Below are 22,164 nucleotides of genomic sequence, written 5' to 3'. Positions count from 1 at the left end.
ATGCGCGAAACACGCACACTGCGCGTCAGTACACGTACCTGCGTGTAATAAGAAAATGCAACCAAGTGACTGTAAAATGCGAGTGAACTACACAAAATCAATTATTGTAGGTCGGTATTATTGGGTAGGTGAAAATTGCGAAAGATATCTAACCAGTCTTAAGGGCAAAAGGAAATGTCACGTTATGCCAGGCACGTATTTTTTTAAAAGTATTTGAAAGTTTTCAGTGTATGAATTTTAGTTCACAAAGGGTATCTCCTCCCCATTAGCCTAAGTTGATTCTGTGTGAATTCACTAACAATTTAATTGACCAATTCATACTAAGTTATCTCCTAATCCTTCTTGGTTTATTTTTTGCTGTAACGTACATGACGTATTGTACCCAGAATACATCACCTCCCAAGATAGAGGGAGCCTGGAACTCAACTAAAGATCACTGTCGCTGATCGTTCATTTTTCCTGTGCGAAACAGAGTGCAGATAGAAACCCTCAAATAATTACAATTTTGCGACAGATATGGCTGCTCAAGCATCAGAAGTCGATAAAAGAAGCAGTTCTGCATCCGATATGTCAAATGTACAAATTGACGAAGAAGTGAGTGTACCAGATGTCGAAGTGAAGCATTCTCCATTTCAGTCGCAACCCAACCTTCGAACCGGCGTGCTAACCAGTGAAGAAGTGAAAGAACTCGGTGATAAAATGAGGAAAGAACAGGCCAAGAAGTATTTTTCACTCAGGGTATGTACATATTATGTGTGAAAAATTCTTCACACAAGTATCGTTTTCGAAGATTTTGAGAGAAGTTTGCACGTAGGCAAATTAAAGGTGTGTTTCAAGTCCATGCGCGAAACAGCTTTCTGCAGCTTTTGGTTGCACGACTTATATCCAGGCTTTTGTTGCACCAAAATTCCCATAAAAGCACTTTGTGGAGTTCATCTTACGCTCATTCGATTGTGAGATGTTTGCAGATTATCCATGGCTTTTCTAGTTGGCAGATTTGTCGCTAAAGTAGCAAGTTCTCGGCGTAGTTATGTGCATATTTGGAAGACACATAATCGTGAATCGGTCTGCGTATTTTTTGAAATGATCACATGACTGATCTGACTTCTTACATTATGTACCTTGCCCACTTTGAAAAGCATCTTAGTATGTTTAAATGTTTAGATCCTAACTCACTTTTGAACTTGGATAATTTCTCAGCAATTGAAGTGTTACTTGTTTTGCTTGTTTTGCTTGCAGTTATGTCATTATTTATTTATAACAATGATAAATGATGTTACCGTCCATTTATGAAAGATCAGGTATAAAAATAATTTTATCGGAGGCAAATTATGGTGGTTGATGGATGTTTTTATTTACTTTTTAAATTGCCATGATTTTACAAGTACAGCCCTTAATAATAAATTTTTGAAGCACCATGATGAGGATTAGTGTCATCTTGTAGCAAATCTCTGGTATTTTTTACAGTTAAACAATTTTTATTTCTGGTCCAAGTGAAGTTTTGTCACAATGAAATGCCTGTTATCTCATGATTTTTAACAAAACATGGAAAAATTACTTGAATAATGAAAGGTGTTTTTACATTTAGCTGGGGACAGAAAACAAGTTGTGAGTCCCAACAGCGAAGTGAAGGTTAGATGGTCAGATTTTGGGCTTTGATGCTCTGCCACTGAGCTTCAGAGATTGTGCAGTGAGCTGGGTCATAAAGTTCACATGTAATAGGCATCCTGCATACAGCTTGGATCAAGTATTCTTGATTAAGTTCCTTTCTCTGCACTGATTTACAACTGTAGTTCCCTTGGTGGGCATTTTAGTCTCCTTACATCAGCATGAAATTTTATTTACTAAACTAACTGTTACCTATTTGTGGAATTCTAGGAAGGGGCATTTGCTAATGCTGTGGAGGAGTGCAAGGCCTCTTTGGATGCAAATGATGGAGAACTCCTCAGTTCATGGCTATTGAGCGAGTAAGTCGTTGTAATTTAACCCTTTACCCCCCAGCATTAGTATCTATGTTCTCCCTGTTCTTCTAATTAAACTTTTTATGGTGTTATACCAAGGTAGATTTGTGTGATAAACAATTCCTCTTAAGTCTGCAGTCCATCTGATAATACACTCTTGTAATTACACCAGACAATGCAATTCTTTTTATATACCCCCTTGTAGAACAAATACAATATGTATCAGTCAGTTTGTGTTGTTTCCAAGGATCTAAATTTTTCAATTTTCTCAAATCCAAAATGTTGGCACACCCTGTTTAAGTCTAAATTGCAAACATTACTCCTAAGTTGACACCCTTCTTGTTCTTCTTTATTTATTTGTTTATTTATTTATTTATTTTTTATTATTTTTTCTTACTTTTCTCATGCTGCTTAAGTATATGTTTGTTTGAGTGCCTGTTATTGTTGTTGTTGTTTTATGTATGTTTTGTGAGCTTGGACATTGCATATCATCCATCCTAGTGTCCACTTTGTATCACATTAAAGATCTTTTCCCTAACTTAATTTCTAGAACGATGACAGCATAAAAAAAGGTTTTGTTTGTCTTTGAAAATGGCGACCAACTTTTTCTGAATTGGCTACCACTTTGAAGAATTTAGGAGCCAAGTGACTATCCGAAAAAAAAATTAATTTCACGCCCTGATAAGCCTCTTGGTTTCCCCTGGGGTTTCCTCACCACGTGCTAAATCTTCAGCCATATCATATTGATGTATATGTAATTCCTTTTTTATTTCTACTGATGTTTCTTTTAAAAAAATTACAATAAACAAAACAAAAAAAAACTAATTCTCTTCTTTAGATGTAGTTTATTACATGTAGCAGTAAATTTGTATCAATAGGAGTAATTGAAATGATTTGTTGTATACAAGTATTTGGAGTCAACACATTATTGCATATGAAAAAAAATTATGAATTATATTAAGTACAACTGTGTATTACTAGTTGTTTTTGGTTCTATATAACTAAGCAGTGTGTTTCCACTTTCCCTTTTTTTTTTTTAATTTCTAACATAACAGTTCTCAGTAAACTAAAAACCAATTGATTTCTATGATCTATTGCAATAATTAATAATTATTGCCCAGAAATGTAGGAATTCCATTCAAAGAGGTCACATTTTAATTTTCTTGGGAGAGCACACCCCTCTAGACCCCTTCCATGTTGCATTTACTTGGCATCCTCTGCACTATTTACTTACTTTCCACATACCCCTGAAATTTTCCTTCTTTCTCTGATCCATATTAAAAAACCTGAGAAATTTTCTTCCAGTCTTATTTTAATGAAAAACTTGGGTTATTGACTGTTGAATTCTTTAACTGAGGGAAAAAAAGCAGGCTTTCCAATCCAAATGTCAACCTTGATCCTGAAGATGTCATTTTATATTTAGTGCCACTCACAAGACAGAGAATTCCTTATTATTACACTGTTTGTAACAAAGTTCAGTTTGGTTGAGTGCCATCTTAAAAAAAATCTCAGTTATCGTTAGGTGAAATGCCAGAGAGAGAGACTTTTTAAATGAAAATAAAATGTAAAAAATAGTAAAGGGAAGGATAACCAAAACAAAGAAAAACCAATATAGATTAAATCAGGGTAACAGAATTGAGTTGTTTTGTTTGGTGTAATAACATTGGTGATTTTGTTTATAGAATTGACCATTGGGATCTTGAGAAAGAAAGAATTGTCTTAATCACAAAGAAGAGCCTTTGTCTTGTCAAGTACAATTTTATTGGACTGAAAGTTAATGAGATGAGGAAGATTCCACTGATAAGATGTGATAAGATTCAGATCGGCAGATTTGTGTATCCAAAGACCACAATGATGATGTGAGTACATATCATTTGTTTACATGTTAAGATCGTGCAGAGTTGGTAACTGTATGAAATGCAAATTTATTTATCAATGTGTTTGAATCTCTGTTTTATGGATATTCTTTAACTCTCTTGCTCACAACTTTTAAATCTGCATTCTCTGCACTGTCTTCCATACACAAGTACATGGCTTATAGTTTATCACAAGAATTTGGTTTTCAATTTAAAAATATTCTATAGTTGATATTTTTCTTTGCATCACCCTCTTGAAAAGGTGCTAATGAAAACATGTAAAGAAGAACTTTGGGTCTCCTGGGAGTGTAGGGGCTAATGATAGAAAATTTTATCAAGAAACATTCGCAGGAATTGGAATCGTTCAGAGGGGGAGGGTGAAAAAATTCCACTACAGTGAAAGGTGCTAAAGAATGGACAGGTCTGCATTTTATTCTGACTGGAATAGCTCCCAGGCATATCCTGGTTTCTGTAGTATGATGTTGGTATTCGTGTATACTCCTAGGGGGAGAGGGTTGCTGAGTAACTGTTGGGTCACTGCTGGGGTAGAGCTTCTCTTAATGCAGTTGACTCTCAATAACTGAAACCTTTCTAAAAAAACTGTAAAAGGCTCGAAATAGTTGAGGTCAGAACCATTGAAAGTTGAGAACGAATTACATGCAATAATTGGGAAAAGTGAAATATTAAATTCTATCTCACATTGTACATTTTGATAAACTGAGTTTCATTTTACATTAAGAACTTGAGGAGTAAAGCTAAAAAGACACAAGCCAATTTAGTCAAGGTTATCCTTGTCCAGCAGAACCTGATGGGGACTGTTCGTTGCCTTTTGTAATGCAAAAACAAATACGAAGTAGACAAATAATACTCCGCATGTTTAACTTACATTCAATATTTTGTACCGTAGTACTGTCGTTGGGACTTGTCACATATACAGTAGTAATATTGACTGGAAGGGAAACGAGAATTGCCTTGGGAAAGTAAAAAAGTTCACTTAGAATCACTTAGAAAGTAATTCGTCATAATAAATGTTTCGAAGAATTCTAAGGAGGAGGGGGGGGGGGTACTCTTTGATTCAAATTAGCCCAAGGCATGATTTACAACCGGTAGCAAAGGTACGAGTGATCGGGAGATGAGGTACGCTGCATTATGACCTGTTGACGCTTCCAGTATCATTCGCGTCCACGAAAAGTTGACGATCAAAATGACAATGTTACGCTTAAGCTTAGTGTCAGTTTCCCCCCGTATATTTTCAGTCCACGTCACTTCCAAACTGGTTTACGCGTCTACTTTGGCAAAAACACAATACCCAGCTTTCTCCAGAACTGGAATCCATGGTCACACGAGGTGCCCTTTGTCACTTTCTGCTGGCACAAAGGGAATGATGTCGTAAGTGATCTGCCCCCGCATATGCAGCTTGATCCGTTTCAGGAGTCTCTAATCCAGGCCATTACCGATTCCCACAATACCCTTCAGGAGGGTGTGGCACAAGACTCTCTCGAGATTGAGCATAACGAGCCTATCATGATTGAAGTGTATTGTGGGATTTCATCCATATTTCACAACTACGGCATCCTTGGTTTCAATCGTGATCGCGGAAAGTTTGGATTTTAGGACACTTTGACTCTAATAGCTGTGAATAGTATTGGTTCTTAATAGTAGATCATTTGTTTGAACCGTGGAATTTCCCTCTCATGCTGCAAATATGTTATAGCAAACCAGTTAAAACCTGGTTTTGTCAGGAAGTCCTATTTATTTTCTCTAAATTTTTAACAAATCGTGATAATGTTGAGGTGAAGTACATAGCGCAGGAACTTGACTTAGGCTTCTCGGTAAGAATCAGGTCAACAGGGCGGGTTCGCTATCTTAGTTGTTCCGGTAGGTTCGTGTGGGTAGACGGGCTGTCCGGCTGATCGAAATCTCGGAAATAGGCCAGAAATTTCCAACAGGTATACTCCAGTAAGGTTACTGAGGTAAGCCTCAAACATCGTCATTTGTCCCTCACGGCCACCTAGCTGTACCTTCCCATTTGAACAGGTGACAAAATTTATTCCGTTTGTCTGGCCAGCCCGGTTTTCTAGGCTCACCTGAAGAGGCCTTGAGAAGGACATCACAAACGTCTTTACAGACTGGTAGCATAGGCTATGTCTTACTGCATGAAGAGCCAACAGACCACTGCTTTTGCTGCATGAGCGCGAAGGACTTCGATAGTTCTCTTGATGATGATGATGATGATGATGATGATGATGATGATGATGATGATAATAATAATAATGCAATAAGCAAAGCGAAGATTGGAACTGTTATATTCTTGAGAAATATCTGTGTATACTAAATATTAATTAATTAACGATTCAAGATGTTTGATGATTGTATAATTTTAAACTCGTGTGAGTAGTAGATTTTCGCGAGTTGTAAATATGGTTTTATTTACCCCTGTTGAGGTAAATAATCTTGCAGAAGTAATATTTCGAGATGTTTTAACTGAAATAGTTTAATAAACCACAATAACATCGAGAACGTCTTATCTTAACTGGCCGGCTTAATTCTTCTCCTTTACACGTGACATGGGTTCCACTCTGGAAGTTGTCAGCAGTCCATCGTTCCTCGCAATGCGCTCGTGTTTTAGGCCACAAGTCACTACCGCTTTTCTTATCTGTCAGGGATTGTTGAATGCACACATGAACCGAGAAATACTGGAACTTTGCACAAGGAATCGAAAGTTCGGGAAAATGCTAGAACTAATATTTTTAACCGGTAGTTCTTAAGTGGTGAGATAGAGTACAACTTTGTGAGGCAGTCAAAGCATTGCTAGATATTCACGCGCATATATTTTTCCCTTCATAGGGTCACTGGTTATGCGGAAAACAGCCCACGTAGCAAACAGTCGGGCATGCGAATTTTCTTTTCCCGTGTGGAACCCGGCTTCTTTCAGCTGTGGAACCCATGGTCTGACATGCCCTACTTCACTTTGACGAGTCACGTTCAAAGCATGCTCCAGGACTCCCCCCCAGAACGTTCGCAGCACGAACTGTTCTTCAAAGCTCTCGAGAAGGCCATTACTGAGGCTAGAGAAGCCGATCCCCATCAAGAAAGACTCAACAATTTTGAAGTTGTTGATGAAGACCTACAGATTAACGTTTATTTGGGCCTCGGTGCTATGATTTATAATCAGAGCGGTCTGGGATTTTGCAAAGACCGTGGCAGTGTGTTCTTCTGATCGTTATACTACTTGATTAAGAAACAATTTCTCCTTCCTTGTGTCTTTCACTGATAATTATTCTTTTTGGGAACACTTCCAGTTTGCCACAGACTATTTTAAATGACTTTTTTCGAAAACCATAAAGAAGATTTTATGCATTTCAAACGATTAATAATTCGTTGATGATCTGGCCTGGTAGTGTGGTGAGGAAAAGGCGTTAAGGTTCGAACAGGTTTTCAATAATGGTGATGTCGGAGAGAGTGAATTAGTTGATTGGCGTAGTGCAAAATAGTTGCATAAATAAATAAATTTATAAAAGTATCAGTAGGTGCCTCAGGGAGGTACAAATTTGAGAAAACTAGATATCCTAAAGATCACCAAGGACGTAATAACAAGCTAAGAAAGTGCCTGGTTTCTGCTGAACGAATCGATGAGATCATGAGACGGTGGACTTTTCACGTCTGTGTGAGGATTTTGTATAACTCTACATCAGAGGAATCTTTCCAAGGGATATGTTGTTAAATCTATAATAAAGGTGTTAAGTTGTATACGATAATGTAAATGGCAAGGATTTAGAGAGAAATAGATACAAGATAATGTAATCGGATGTTTCTCTTTTGTATAATTTTTTTGTTGTCCTCGTCGTCTTTGTTGTTGTTGTCCTTTGAGAAAAAAAATACGAGATAGTTGTCTCAGTCAGGTAATTTGTACCTTTAACATGTGCAAATGAAACAAGCAGAAAGGGCATCGATTTTCTTCCAAAGTTAAATCACGCAATATCTTGAAGTTGAACAAAAATTGCTAGATTTTTCACTTATTTAACGGTTAGTGCTGACAGCAGAGATTTCATTATAGCGATATGGTTAATTTAACAACTTAGAATAACAAAGGTGTATCAACTCCCCTAGATGAAAGCAGCACTGAACTTTTTCAATTATTAACGATTTTGTTTGCTGGTTCAATGCATTTTCGTCTTTTAAGACGGAGGGGGCTGCACCGGATATTGGATCACCCTTTTCGCAGCCCTCTTCTTCTCGAGAGCTTTCCACGTAAACCCTGTTGCAAAGCAATTAGTTCGCGAATCGTTGTGTACTGATCATGTTAATTCACGAGATGCGACTTCAACAAGTCTCGAGCAGTATTCCATTGAAATATTTGAGATTGATGGTTATGGATATGTTTTCAACAGTTAATCAAACAAAGTCACACATGACGTGTGCAAATGAGGACACCGCATGTAATCCGCAGTCTAATCGAGTTGGTGCTGATGGTCAGTGCTGCTGTATCGGCTGAGGCGAAATATTATTCAAACAACACTGTCGTCGTGTCTACTCGCCAAGAGCGACCACGAGCTTTTTCAACAGAGGCAAAGTAGTTGTTGTCGAACAGTTCCTGAGACAACGTTCTCCACCATGCAAGAAGAATTACTCTTTTTCGTGTAGTTTCCAGGATGATTACTACTCTTTTTTCATTTCTTGATAATACTTCTTATTCAAGAACATCAAGAAATCGCTTGGTGGCCATTTTTTTATTTGATTGCTGTCTTTTTTTTCAAAGGAAGGGCTTCAGTATTACAATCACTTCCCAGTGAGTACTTAAAGAAGGATATAGTACAGTAATTGACCAATCGGATCGCTTTAATCTCTACAATCAACTGTGTAGTTAACAATATGCATCCACAAAGTCTCATTCCACGTTTGGAGGCTTTACTTGAGAGGAACTCCATTCCAATTTACAGTGTGGGTTGCACTGATAAATAGAAACAGGTAATTTGTGCTTACAGAATCATACAAGAGACAGTCATATACTCTTCAACAACACTTTTCCGTTGTTGTTGACATGTAGTTGTATGTTACTGCATGCCAGTGCTGAATGTCTTGTCTGGTGCGCTGCCAGAATTCTTGATGGCTTACGAAGGGAGAAGTCTTCCACCCATTGAAATGTTTAATCATGACACTGCATTTACATGGAGAGCGTCGTAAGACTACAACGTAATGTTGTATTCTTTTCAGGTTTTTATAGAGAGAATTCCTCAACCGAGGTGGAATTATGGCGTTGTCTTGACCTTGTGGCGGAGCTTATGACAAAGGCTGCATTACTAGACTGACCGAGGGGCATCACGGTATTTCTGTTCCTGTATCGACGCCATAGTTTCAACAGGCTTTCGCGAAAGTTTTTGTATGCGAAAAAATAAATGACTGGGTTATAGATGTTGGATGTCTTGGCGAACATCGCTGGGAAAGCAGCAGTAATAAGCGAAAAGTCGGTCGAAAGGAAGGCTGCGTAGAAGGAAACGACTGCGTACGGAGTCCATGCAGCGAAGAATCCAATGAACATAAGCAAGCCAATCTTGGCCATTTTCCACGCTGCCTTGATGGTTTCCAAGGTAGCAGCTGCGTTAACTCCCCAGATTTTTTGAGCGTTTTTTGTCATGTATCGAACGTTTACGAACATGAGTGTGTAAGAGACCAGGATGACGCCAAGTGGAATGATGTAGAAAAACGCAAAAAGGCAGATGACGAAGAAGGTGTCGCCTTGTTTGGCCGATTGCCATCGTAAGGAGCAAGCAATTCTCCCGGCCTCAGGGACGTACGCAGACCAGCCAAACAAAGGGAAAAGACTCCACATAAGGGAAAAACCCCATAGTATCAGAACCACTGTTACCATGCGACCCATGCTGTGTTGCGATTCCATTGGCCGAGAGAGTACGAAATATCGATCCAATGCATATGCTGCGTGATGCAACATGGTTCCAAGGCCTAAGAAAGTTGACACGAAAGCATAAAATGTGCAGGTAGTGTCAGTGAACCATGCAGACTCCGACGCATTTGCGGCTGCTCCCAGGGGATTTATCATAACTCCCATCAGCCAATCAGAAGTAGCTATGCTTATGATGAGAACGTTGGCTGGCAAAACAAGGGAACGGTCCATAATAAACGTCAAAAGGACTATGGAATTGAAGAAGATTGCAGCGATGGCCAATACGATGTAAACAAAGGCTAAGACGTGGTAAGTGCTCGGACTGAGAAGTTCTTCAGCCATCTTTGAATCCTCAACTGTCGCGTTATGTAACGTTTTTACCACCTTAATGTCTCTGGCCTTCAATTCTAAAATAAAAAAAAATTGTTTGCCTATGTCTCTATTTAAAGTGTTGAATGGAAGAGTTAAAGAGCACAACTAAGTGGCTGTCTCAAGTACGACTATTATTTCTGTTTACTAAGCCAGTCTATCAAGTACATACCAAACCCCCTAGAGCGGTAACTTAAATAACACGTACGCTAAAATTCTGAAAAATAGTAGTATTGTTCTCCCTATGGGATTTCTGAAAGATATTCTTATTAATTCTATGAAATTACCAAAGTTGACGAAAAAACAGTGTTTTATCAACCAGAGCAGTGGGAATAACAAAAACATGACTAATTAAAGCAAGCCCGCCCTTTAGTTCTCAGTTGTGGCATTAGATTTAGATTCTTCTTCACTGGGTTTATATTATAAAATGGTTTACTACCTGAGAACAAATATATCGTCGCTTTTGACCATTAGATTGTAAACTATTTAACCTGCGTTTTATACATTGGCATACAAACTCAAATTATTTTGAACTAAGTCACGATTAAGTGCCTGACTTCAAAGTGAACGTGTGTGATCGATTTAATCCGTCAGTCTTTAGATTTCCATCTTCATGGGTTCTCGTAAGAAACTGGGCAACTCAACCTTTGGATGGAAACTTTGTAAGTCTCCTATCATTTAAAGTAAGTCGAATCAGAACAAAGGTATAGATCCGTAGATGTTGTTCCTATTTTGCAAATGCCGCAAAAGTGATATTCCGCGTAAGAAAAACACATGTTGCATTAACAGACAAAACTCTTTTCAGTCGATGAGCTGAGTAAAATAAATTATTTGAAGAGATCTCTCAAGGTGATGTTTTTCAGAGGTTAAACGACAGGGGACTAATTTTCCTTCACGTGAAAACAGAAAAGCTAAAGTGTTAAACAAAAAGCCTCCGGCTTTGATGGGCAAATCGAAGCTCGTTGTGAATATTCTGCTGCCTCATCATTTGGCTATCCTCAAATTATTCCCTTATGTATCTCTCGTCTTTCAGGTTTTTTTCGGTTGCTGTTATTGTTGTTGTTTTTTTCTTTCCACCTTTTTTGCCAAAATTGAATTATCAAGTTTTAAGTGCACAGAAAAAAACAAATTATACTAAAAGTGGCGATGAGGCCCACAGGAAACAACAGGGCTTTTACACTATTGGCACCCTCCAACAAATATTATACTCGTAGTCTTGAGGTAGAATAGTGACGAATAAACAGCAAAGCAGACTTTGAAAATGCTATTTTAAAACTGAGTAGTATAATATAAAGCATAATAAGTCTCAAAAGAGGTAAAAATCGAAGAGAAAAGGAGATATATATATATATATATATTATATATAATCATACTGATATACAATTATGCAAGTTATGCTAGGTTTACAATGGTTGATGTCGGACAAAAGTGGAACGACTGCCTGCTATTCCTTCTCCCTTTTAACTTATATGTATTTTAAATATTGTAATTAGACATTGTAAGCGAAAAGCCCGAGTTGGGAGTTACAATAAACGTATGTATATATGTACTGCAGGCTTATTTCTTCTCCTAAGAAACAAACAAATCAAATTTTAAACGATGAAAACGAGTGAACATTGTGATGTAAAGAAAATTGATAAGCAAATTGGTTTTAATCGTGCAAGACGTAAAGTCAAAAAGAGAAGCTTCTATTTCTTTATGTTATCTTAAAATTATACGTAAATAACTTTCTTGTCTTCGGAAAGTGAACTACAAACAAAAAGAAAACTGACGCTGAATCTGCAGGAAATTGACTCACCAGTTGGACTTCAGACCATCACGTCTTAAATTGGTTGGCAACTTTTTTCGACATTAAAAGGATATGAAGTTATTTATGTTTAACATTCAATTTAAACAAAGTTTTAAAATGCTTTTTAAAAATCACTACTTGTAAAAATAGACGCACTTCTGCGTTTTTTTTCAAGCGTTTGAAAGGCATCAAGGCACACTCATCATTCGCTTATAACACTCATCTCACTTGAAATTTCATATGCACGTGAAATTTTGTCATACTGCGTGGGGCTTGTGAAATATGTCATCCCAAAACAAAAGTATTTCCACTTCCTTTTCTACTTATTCTTGAAGTCTACATGAAAAAAAACTTGGACTCATTCGTGCGATTAGTTCCTGAAAACGAAGGAACCCAAATTTAATACCTACGTCTTCTACGGAACGACAGTGATAATTAATAATTATTCACCGAAGTGGAGGCGAACATTAGTTTGTAAGCATTCCCGAACTAGCCAATCAGCGCGCTCGGAAAACACTTTTTACCTGTGTGGTACATACTAATGGAATATAATAGAACTTTCAGCAAGCAATACTTCTGTTCTGGATAAGCAATTATAGCCCATTTGCTAGTTGAAACCTCATCAAAGTAATTCCTTACGAGGGGGATGAGAAAAACGTCTCTCAAAAGCTGGATCATCAAACCCTTTTTGGGCAAAAACCACGAAATGATGGAACGGAAGTATTCATTGTCATCCTTCGGACATAATAATACGGTGTGCCAATCTGGATGATCTTATAAGAGTTCTAAATAACATTTGGCAACTAAACAGCTAATAACGAGTGTTCACTTCTTTTAAGAATATGACATAAAATAAGATAGAAAATCTATATATCTATATGAAAATATTTGAAATTTAATTCCTGATACCCGATTCTGATGGTGCTCGTTTCTTAGGGAGCTTAAGCAAAGTAAAACTACGAAAGAAACGAAACTTAAGTAAAACAAGGGATATCAATAGCAGAATAACAGCCCTTAACGTGTGTTTTCAAATCTTGCTTCCGAACAGACTTCGTAAAACAACGACCTGAAATCACCCAAATTTGCGTGGTTCGAAAACAGGAACCACAAAGGCAAATCATTTACTTGTCCACTCTGAAATCGAAGACACTTAAAACGTCACAGTTAAGAAAAGGTCTGGCGCCATTAAAAAAAAAAAGCGAGCTACTGAACATATTTTTTGAAAAACATTGTAGAAATTCCTCTTCCGATCAAAAGGCTAAAGTGCAGAGTCCATCGATGAGATATGAAATATGCAACAGTTAAAATACGTTTGGCTGTGAAAATAAAAGCTTCCAAGAGTTCATAAACTCCAAACCAACCAAGTAACAAGTTTGCAAAAAGCTCTAAACGCAAAACTAAACTCCGGAAGTGTCCACGTCAACCTCAGTGTCAAGTTCAAGGTTTCTTCACACGATTGGTTACTTGACCAGATAACGTGCGTCGCGCGTGCATAAAAAGAGAAATAAAGACGCGGGGGAAGTATAGGAAACAATTGAAATGGAAAAACGATACCTTCACGAAAACTGAAGAATGTTTCCAATCAAGTGTAAGTTTATATTGTGATCAATGTTTTCCTCGGCTTCGGCGTCTGATTGCTTAAGGGGATTATAGATGTTATTTTCTGTTTCAAATGCAAAACAACTGTGCACTATAGTGTGAAACTGAATCATCCATACAGCCTAATATTGACCAATCAGATCGTCTGTCATACAGCCTAAGATTGACTCATCAGACTGCACATGAAATCTCAGTAATTTTAAGTGTGTTCTTATTTCAAATAGTACCTGCAGCCGAAAAGGAGTCACATCTCTCTCCTCAAAATGATCTACATAAATCACAAGAAACTTCATTTCTGCTAATGTTCATCAAGAACAGAGCTCCTATTCTTAAAAACCAACATTAAGAGAGATTAGTTTTTAGCCACGCGTTGAAACTACGTCAAGATGACCTGACGCTTCCCTAAAGAAAAGAAAAAGAAAATTCACGAAAATGGAAACGTGAGAAAAATTGGAAGCGTCTGTCAATACTGACAAATAACTTGAAATTGAGACTTTTAAAGGTTCGTATAATTTCATTTAACGTTCAAATTATAGTGGCTTGCCAGCTTAAGCCTACCCAGAGGTTTATCCAGCTTAAAATAAGCCAAACGAACTAAAAGATACAGAAAAGAAAAGTCGTGCACAACTGCCTAAAAAGATGTAGATTAATTGGTGCCGATGTGATGACTTTTCATGATAAATTTTACATCAATATCTGCGATTTTTTGTGATGGTAAAAATAAAAACTTTTATAGTCGAGCAACATATATATTACAAATATTGCTACCCGATCAAGAAAAAAAATCGAAATTGTAACCTTTCCTTGATTTTTTTGCCACAAGGAAGTCAAACATATCTTTTTTTTAATCTTGTCGTGCGGAGATTTAGAAGAAGATTAACATCACTGCTTTTCTTGCGCAGAATTTGAAAAGCGCTCTCCTAGAAGAGATTTAAATAATCTCCTAAAACACATTTGAAATCATAATGATTTAAAAGCATGAGTAGAGTAGAATATCCTACCAAGAAAATCGTGTCAAAATTCACAAGCTGAGTTGAGAACCACCAGTGCTTTTTACTCCGGCTGAGAACGATTGCGACACAATTTAAGACCGACGCACTCAAAAATAAAATTACAGTGGAATTGCATCTTGCAGAAAATACCATAATATACTGTTTTCTTTCAATGAAAGATTTATCTGTCTGATTCAGATAATAACAGCAATTGTGTTCTAGATGGAAACATTACAGTGATTTGCTATGTTGGTACGTAGATGAAAATATTCGGTCATTGTTTATTTTGGCCTATTTGGAAAACCTTATTGAACGCGGCTTTCTGTGTAGAATTTTGAATATATTTCTATGGAAAATTGCATTATCAAAAGCAGTTTACTGGAGTGTAATGGCATTGAAATTTAATCATGACAAAGGGAGCTTTACTACCCATTTTTCATGAAAATAATATTTTCGTTTGAAAATGCTCGAATTTTCACGAGTGCTTAGAAGATATTCCCAGAAAATGTTGGTCAATTGGTTGTAGTATTTAAAAGCAGTAAAAAAAAAACGTGTATATAACCTTCCGCTAAGCCTCCAAGAGGACTGGGCACGAAATAAAAACTCAGCTTTTTAAACTTCCATTAAAGCTCCTTAAAGTAGCAATTTAGAGGCTTGAAAAGTCTTCTCAGTACGATGCAATTTGAATGTTCCTTACATGCTAATGCTGCGATCGAGAGGTTGCGATGAAAACGCAAACATACACATGAATAATTCCCAGTTCTTGAGGCTGTATTCGATCAAATAGGGAAATTTCAAATGGAAAAATTCAGAGAAAAAGAGTTTTTGTTTCCTTTAATCACGGAATTATGATCAACAAGTTCTGTCATACAAGGACTTTGGTAGCAATTTCATTTCAACTTTTCTCACATCATGAGCCAAAGTGTCCCAGGTTTTTACCTGATGTGTGTTTCTTTTTGAACAATTAAGAGCTAAGGCCATTACCAGTTTTTCTACGTGCTTTCCTTTGGTAAAGACAAAGTGCGATGGGTAGTTATTTATTTATCAAGACATCTCTTAACGACCATGTCGTCTTAATAATCTATTAAGTTGTCCCCAAGAACTATTCAATGTTCTTGGTGGATTCGGAATATAGTATGGGAAGCGTTTTGTGACATATACAAATGAGTGAATTACTGTTTCTACCAGACTGAATTCAAATGTCGAATTACATGCCATAAAATTATATTAGTGAACGAGGTCGTAAGAAAGCAAAAAAAATCAACAACAACAACAATAACAAATAGTATTGTAGGCAGGGTTGCGTGCTGTTGAAAAGTATGCTCGGTGATATGCCTTAAGCGTATTTGATGTTCAACTAAACCCGATATCTAGACTTGGCTAGAACTATTCCTGAAGAACTGCAACATAGAGATGAAGATGTAAATAAAACTATAACTAGATTTTCTTCCATCCTTTAACTCTTAACACTAATACTTAACTAAAAATCTATATAATTGGCATGGATGTAAAAAGCACCAAGGCGAAGACAATTGATGAAAACCTTAACTTAGCAGCTACTATTTCGGACCTAAGAGGAATAAATTTTGTCAGTTGTTGAAAATTAAAAAAACGATAAAACCCTTTGACGACTTGACGGATCTTTCTTACCTAAATAGCATGTGAGGTTCGTTTAAGCAGTGATCACACAGCCTTAAGTCGAATACAAACTACGGTTGTCGGAAAACTTCTACGGAAAATTGCGCAACTGTCACTAGTTATACAGATCGCTATATGTCTTGAAGGCGTCGGCAAAGTAAATACACAACCTTTAATCTTTGTTATCTTCCTGTTCATTGCAGTAATAATTATAGTTTTTTTGTTCGAGTAATGGAATATACCTTTTAAAACAAATACAGCTGCTGGTATCGCAAAAGCGAAAGAAACTCGAGAAGCATTCCCTCAGCATATCCGGGAAAGAAAAATAAATTAAATAATCTCGCTTTTCCACTTCGCTAATTGGACCTGCAGTACAAAATTCCTCCGACGTAGGAAAAAGCATTTTTACAGCTAAAAGCTACGGGAGAGAACATAAAAAGACATGGACACTGCATTCAATGGACTTTTGCTAACGTTCCTCGAAGTTCCTTTCCAGTTATTTGTTTAAATAAGGTTTATCTCTCCACTCGGGTAAGCTCAGGGCTCGAGTAGGAATACATCTATTTCCAAATTTCAATCACTAACTTGAATAAACATGGCAAAATTGAACCCTTATGGGCCCCAAAATTGTTACCATGTTTTTCAATTTTGCCTTTTATCTGACGACATCCACTAATTTATATATTTTATTTCGTTTCATATACTTTATCTGGGAATTTTCGGCAATTTTTCGTAATTCTGTAAAGTTATGATACGGTTTTTGGAGTGAGTGCTCTGTTCAATTCTTTTCAAGTTTTCTAACGAATAAATTATTTCTATATTGTAATTTTAAACTTTGTACTCGTAAAATACCGCAGAAAGTGGTGTACAGAATATACAAAGGGCATTTAAAATTAAAAAAAAGTTCAAAATTACTAAAACCTGAAAGATTTGATGAAAAGTTCATTGTTGAACAATAATTTTTGCAGCACAAGTCAGAAACTCACTTAAAATTGCGGGGAAGAAAAGGTGACATGAAAGGGAGATGACACATTTTAAATATATATTCACCTTTGAATGTAATTTTGTGCCAAAAAATACTTCAGTGTAAAGTAAATTTGAAAAGCTTACGTCACTTTTGAAATAGGTGGAAGAACAGATTCAATATTTGATATCTGTCGAAGAGGTCTGCCAAGAACCGTTGAATCTCAAATATTTCCCAGTTAGCCTTGTTTACCATGGTTCTTAAAACTGTCAATTTATGGCATAAACCCTGGTTATCCCTTTCTTAACAAGAAATTTATTTTGCGTCAGAATATCTATTATGCAATCATTAAATCGCCTTGTGTGATCGACGAGTGACAAAAGGTGGTATGTTTCTAAAGAAACTGCGGTGCTGCGTCGACGGGGGGGTATAACAAGATAATTTTTTTTAATCAACTGAGTGGATGTGAATTGCCACCGTAAAGAATTTCAATGCTGAGGTTTCGGGCGTTTGACGTTTCGTTTCGCTCTGACGAATGGTTAACGCTCGAAACTTCAGCTTTGAAACTCTTCACGGTGGCCAATTTACAATATTAATTTAGTTGATAAAACCAAATTATGTTGGAATTAAACGAACAGTTTTCATATTTTTATTACTTGAGTTAAGACAACCTCTAATAATGGGTTGAAATTTTTAAAGTTTTAAAACTTTGAAAGATAATACTTACACCTTTTATTGTGTTTTTGATTCAGCGTTGAATCATAAACATAATAAACAGAAAGCTTACCCATACCCTCCCTCACTCCGCTGGGATTTTCAACGAAAGTGGGCAGTAAAATTCTGCGGCGTCGACTTTAGTGAATTTTTATCTTTTTGAAAGATCAAAAATCAGCAAAATCTGCAGCAAAATAGAACTTGCAAAGTTTTCATGTTACATGATCTGCACTCTGTTCAGGCGAATCAATTTCACTACACGACTGAAATTCAGTTTCACATTTGAATCTAGATTGATTAGCTTCCCTAGTTTTGAAATTGATCGCGTCAATATGCCGGAACCCATTATCAGAGTACGAAGGTTAAAGTTGAAGATTAATTTTCATGCGTCAGCAACTTGTTTAAAAGACCTTCCAAGAGGTCATCTTTAGAGACTTCAACCGACCAATAATAAGGTATAAAGGGGGTAAGTTTGCGTCGATGGGAGAGAATAATGAAGTAATTTCGAATCATCAACTGTGTCATTCGCTCTGACGAAGGGCAAACGCTCGAAACGTCAGCTTTAAAACTCTTCACGGTGGCCAATTTACGTTATCAACTCAGTTGATAATGCTTAATTACCCCACAATAAGGTAGTTACTGCCTTTCATCCAAGCTAGAGAAACACTTTTTGCGCAGATAAATTGCTTAGTTAAATTGCTTAGAAGAGTGAATTGAAACTACGAACAGAATTACAAAATATCTTGCTGTGCAGCAAGAAAAATATACCGAGAGAACCAAATCAAATCTATTTTTCCTTCTCTCTCTCTCTTCTTTTCTAAAGTTGCACGAACGCAAACCTCTTCATATACCCACGTGGAGTCTGAAAAATGACGATATGTTAGACTTGCACTGAAAATTCGCTTAAGTAATAAAAAATATTTCCTGAAAATGAACGAGATACAAGGGAAGTACTACGCTATAACAAGTGGATCTGAGAGAAGTTACATGAAAATTTTGATGCCATTTCCGCAATTCCGAATGGAAATAAAATAAAAAGAATAGCGTTTGCAGTTTTCGTTAATAAAGAAAATTTACTTAAATTTCCAAAATACCTTAAGCAGCGTATGGAAAAAATGCTCTGACTTAGAAAAAGCCAGCATAACCCATAACAATTGTCAAATATGCAGTTGAATCATGTTTCGTTGTCTTCATATTTGACATCTTATCCTCAAATTGAATTTCTTTTGTTAAGCGGGGCTCTTTGAGAACTGGAGAAGGCATTTAATTATTGCTTAACGTTTTGCTATTGATGTAGATGTTTGGTACCAACGTGGTCAAAGAGTAAAGAGTGATAGCACTATGTAGCCTACCTAAGGATATCATTGAATAGTTTATGAAACCATTAAATGAGGAAAAACGAGAACGTAAATGAATGAATTAAAAAAATTCTCAGGTGAAATTTTAAATTTTTCTAAAAATAGAAAATAAAGGGGTTTTTCTCTTTCAACTGATTATGATTAAGAATAGTGAAGATCCCCTACTGAGTGCATTATCAAGAACTTGCTTCAAAGTTGTGAAGCGACCGTTATATTGAAGTGTAAATACTTTTTCGGCTAGTAACCTATCTGAGGTAAAATTAAAAAATGAGTGAATAAATTACTGTTGCAGGAAATCTCTTTACTGTCGGTTCGATGGTCAGTTTAAATCTCTTACATCGTAAAAACGTCCGATGAAGAAAAACCCGTCTTCTGTTGAGTTTCTTTTCTTTCGTTTTCACGGCTTATTGCATGTTTTGACAATCTATCAATGTCTTAAATCATAAGAACAAATAACTGTAATTAAAAATTCCTAACCTGATCAGGAGATTTCACCTGACAATGTTACCTTTGGCTGAATTTTCACATAATTTGCGCTCAGATTGATAAAAAAAGATCCAGTCATTTCGAATCGACTGAACGACAGGACAACAAATTGAGAACATTTCCTCATTTTAAATCCAAGAAATAATTTCAATTTTGGGTTATTGCAGCGCCATTAAACAAATTTTCCCTTTTAAACGTTAAGGAAACGAAGCTGAGGTTTAAATACAGATATACAAACGTAAATAATGAGCGATAACAAAGATTTGAGGTATAACTGTATTCTACAACCAAGATTCAAATAATACTGAAGTTCGACGAGCACATCGCGCTAACACTCAACACGGCTACAGCTCTTGTGAATTAATCAGGTAAAATAAGCGGGTTTTGACGGTTGAATCCTATTAGACACCCGACATATAAAGAGTGTACTTATATTTATATATGTACTTCTGTTCCTTGAATTACTTACCTCTTGGCAAACTACTCTCAGTTTCTTTGCAGATGATATCAACTGTGCTGCTTTGTTATTTCCCCACAAATAATTACTTTTGTAGACGGCGATAGGTTATGCTTTTTTAACTCTGTGAAATTTCATTTAATATACGTTAGCCTTGATAAGTAGTTGAACTATTAAGCTAGCGAAAGGCGCAGTATCAATCTTTAATACGCTTTCTATCCGTTTACGATCTCATATTTCATTTAATGGCGAGTGCTTCTTTTCCACCAATCAGCTCAACTGTAGTTATGTTAATTCCAAGCGTTTTTTTCAGAAAAAGACAAAAGAGAGCAAATACTTAAATGATCCTGGCGTCTTAGTGCGTTCACAACCTGCCACATCTTTAAGTATCTCCTTAGAGCTAAACAGAAGTGAGGGAAAGGATAACAAATATTTCATGTGATGTTTAATGTTATTCTATCTTACTTGATCATTTTCAACGTTTCGATAAAAGCAATTGAATTTGTTTTTTGTTACTCTATAAATGTTAAAAAATATCAAGAGATTTGTTTTCTTACCAGAATAAAATATCCCATTTCCGAAAAAAAAGTCGTTTCAATATATCACAGGATTATCTCGCGCAATTCAGTGGCATCTTAACCTGTCTCAGAAAGCACTTAGCATGGGCACTTTTATGCATATTAACGAGGAGAATTTCCACGCCTTTTTTTTTATTCGCTGCAAATGTTAATGGACAAGAGAAGACACTATTGCCTTTGAATATAAAAATTGAAAAAAAAATGAAGACAGCGTTGCATTAGAATTTTCTAGAAATGCTTTAATCCATGGAAAAGGAGACCCATTTCACAATAGTCACGAAAAGAAAACTTTTCCTTGGAGTTGCTTTTCAAGCGTTACTTGAAAAAAGCATCAAAAAAGCTATTATTTCACATGGCAAATGTTTGTGAACACGTTGCGTTATGCACACCTCAGTTTGTAGTGAACAAAAAGTACTTTCAGTACAAATGTAACAAGAGATGACCTTACACTGCGTCAGTAAACATGTATTTTTGTTCTCACACCTTGTACCGTTCCTCACAGAGGTTTTCATTCGCCTCGCTTCAGCAATCAAGAATCACTCCCAGCAGCACTTACTCAAACTCCCTGAAGCTGCTATAAAAGCATCTTTAATTTCGCAATTAGATGAAGAGTTAGAAGCTCCAGGAGAGCTCCATTCATAAACCTTTGTTCACTTAAACAAAGCTGAATTTGAATCAAATGATGCGCTGATGTCTTTACACTGACGGTAAAGGAAAACAGTTTACGAGTGTGACGTTCAGATATACTCATGCTTGGTTCATTGTGCGTCATAACATCTCGCTTGCGAGTCGCACTTCATCCATTCATAAACCATTCCTTTTATGACCCAACTTAGCTTTAGTAAAGTTAAAAGTAGGAAGTAAAGACTACTAAATGCTCCCTTTTTTCAGCCATGGTCATATTACACCCACTTGAAAGGGTGGTAATTGCAAGCTTCAATCACTTCAAAGCCGCTCTATTTATGATAATCGCTTCCTGGATTCATATTTTTGCTATATTTAGTGTTCTTTTCATTATTTTTTATTTACGTAGTCCTTTTCTTTCGGTTATTTATTTGAAGCCGAAGTTTCTGGCAATCAAAAGGCGTGATTTCTTTCGAAAAGTGACAAGCGTCTGACGTTTGCACAAAAATAACTTACTAGTTTAAAAAAAATCCCCTGCCCACGGTTGGACACTTCAGCCGTGGGCAGGGGAAAGTGTGTTTATCCTGCGGCGCTTGTAAGCGAAGGTTCAAAACTTCGAATAATTGCAGGTTAACGCACTCAGCGAGTGAATTATCGGGATTTACCTGCACGAGTTCACTAACAATAAACGAGGCTTTACCGAATGCGGTATTGAAAATTTCGAGTTCATTATTTGTGAATGAGTACAGGTAAATCCCAATAACTCACGAGCAATGAGTGCGTAAACATTTTTATTATCCAAATTCAATACCCTGCACAAACAAACACTGTACTGAGACCTGTTGACAACGCGCAAATACACCTCAACTAGCTTGAA

The 22,164-nt window shown here is 36.6% G+C and overlaps 2 protein-coding genes across 5 annotated transcripts; one reads left to right on the top strand and one right to left on the bottom strand.

Annotated features, from left to right (window-relative positions):
• The first annotated feature begins 428 nt into the window (after nucleotides 1-428).
• On the top strand, nucleotides 429-7,621 carry LOC113680684 (tumor protein p63-regulated gene 1-like protein). Of its 2 annotated transcripts, none has more exons than XM_027197719.2 (4): nucleotides 429-738; nucleotides 1,879-1,967; nucleotides 3,644-3,820; nucleotides 6,665-7,621. In XM_027197719.2, the coding sequence occupies exons 1-4, from the start codon at nucleotides 517-519 to the stop codon at nucleotides 7,035-7,037; spliced, it is 861 nt and encodes a 286-aa protein (XP_027053520.2). In that variant the 5' UTR covers nucleotides 429-516; the 3' UTR covers nucleotides 7,038-7,621. The 2 variants fall into 2 exon arrangements, with proteins under 2 accessions (XP_027053520.2, XP_027053521.2); XM_027197720.2 differs by having other exon boundaries at nucleotides 5,074-7,621.
• LOC113680682 (melanopsin-B) lies at nucleotides 7,591-20,489 on the bottom strand. Of its 3 annotated transcripts, none has more exons than XM_027197717.2 (2): nucleotides 20,098-20,489; nucleotides 7,591-10,126 (listed from the first exon to the last, which is right to left on the bottom strand). In XM_027197717.2, the coding sequence occupies exon 2, from the start codon at nucleotides 10,059-10,061 to the stop codon at nucleotides 9,036-9,038; it is 1,026 nt and encodes a 341-aa protein (XP_027053518.2). In that variant the 5' UTR covers nucleotides 10,062-10,126; nucleotides 20,098-20,489; the 3' UTR covers nucleotides 7,591-9,035. The 3 variants fall into 3 exon arrangements, with proteins under 3 accessions (XP_027053518.2, XP_089036853.1, XP_089036852.1); XM_089180727.1 differs by lacking the exon at nucleotides 20,098-20,489 and adding an exon at nucleotides 16,119-16,232; XM_089180726.1 differs by lacking the exon at nucleotides 20,098-20,489 and adding an exon at nucleotides 14,478-14,609.
• Between the last annotated feature and the right edge of the window lie 1,675 nt (nucleotides 20,490-22,164).

The sequence above is a fragment of the Pocillopora damicornis genome, chromosome 8, assembly GCF_964200805.1.
Source record: "Pocillopora damicornis chromosome 8, jaPocDami1.2, whole genome shotgun sequence".
NCBI classification, from domain to species: Eukaryota; Metazoa; Cnidaria; class Anthozoa; order Scleractinia; family Pocilloporidae; genus Pocillopora; species Pocillopora damicornis.
Note: the sequence above shows the minus strand (reverse complement) of the source record. Positions and strands in the feature narration are given on the sequence as shown.

Bases quoted from the DNA above. Each gene is read 5' to 3' on its own strand.
- LOC113680682 (XM_027197717.2), bottom strand. From the start codon at position 10,061: ATGGCTGAAGAACTTCTCAGTCCGAGCACTTACCACGTCTTAGCCTTT.
- LOC113680684 (XM_027197719.2), top strand. From the start codon at position 517: ATGGCTGCTCAAGCATCAGAAGTCGATAAAAGAAGCAGTTCTGCATCC. The intron at 739-1,878 runs GTATGTACATAT...GTGGAATTCTAG, and splicing joins AGAAGTATTTTTCACTCAGG to GAAGGGGCATTTGCTAATGC. The intron at 1,968-3,643 runs GTAAGTCGTTGT...TTTTGTTTATAG, and splicing joins AGTTCATGGCTATTGAGCGA to AATTGACCATTGGGATCTTG.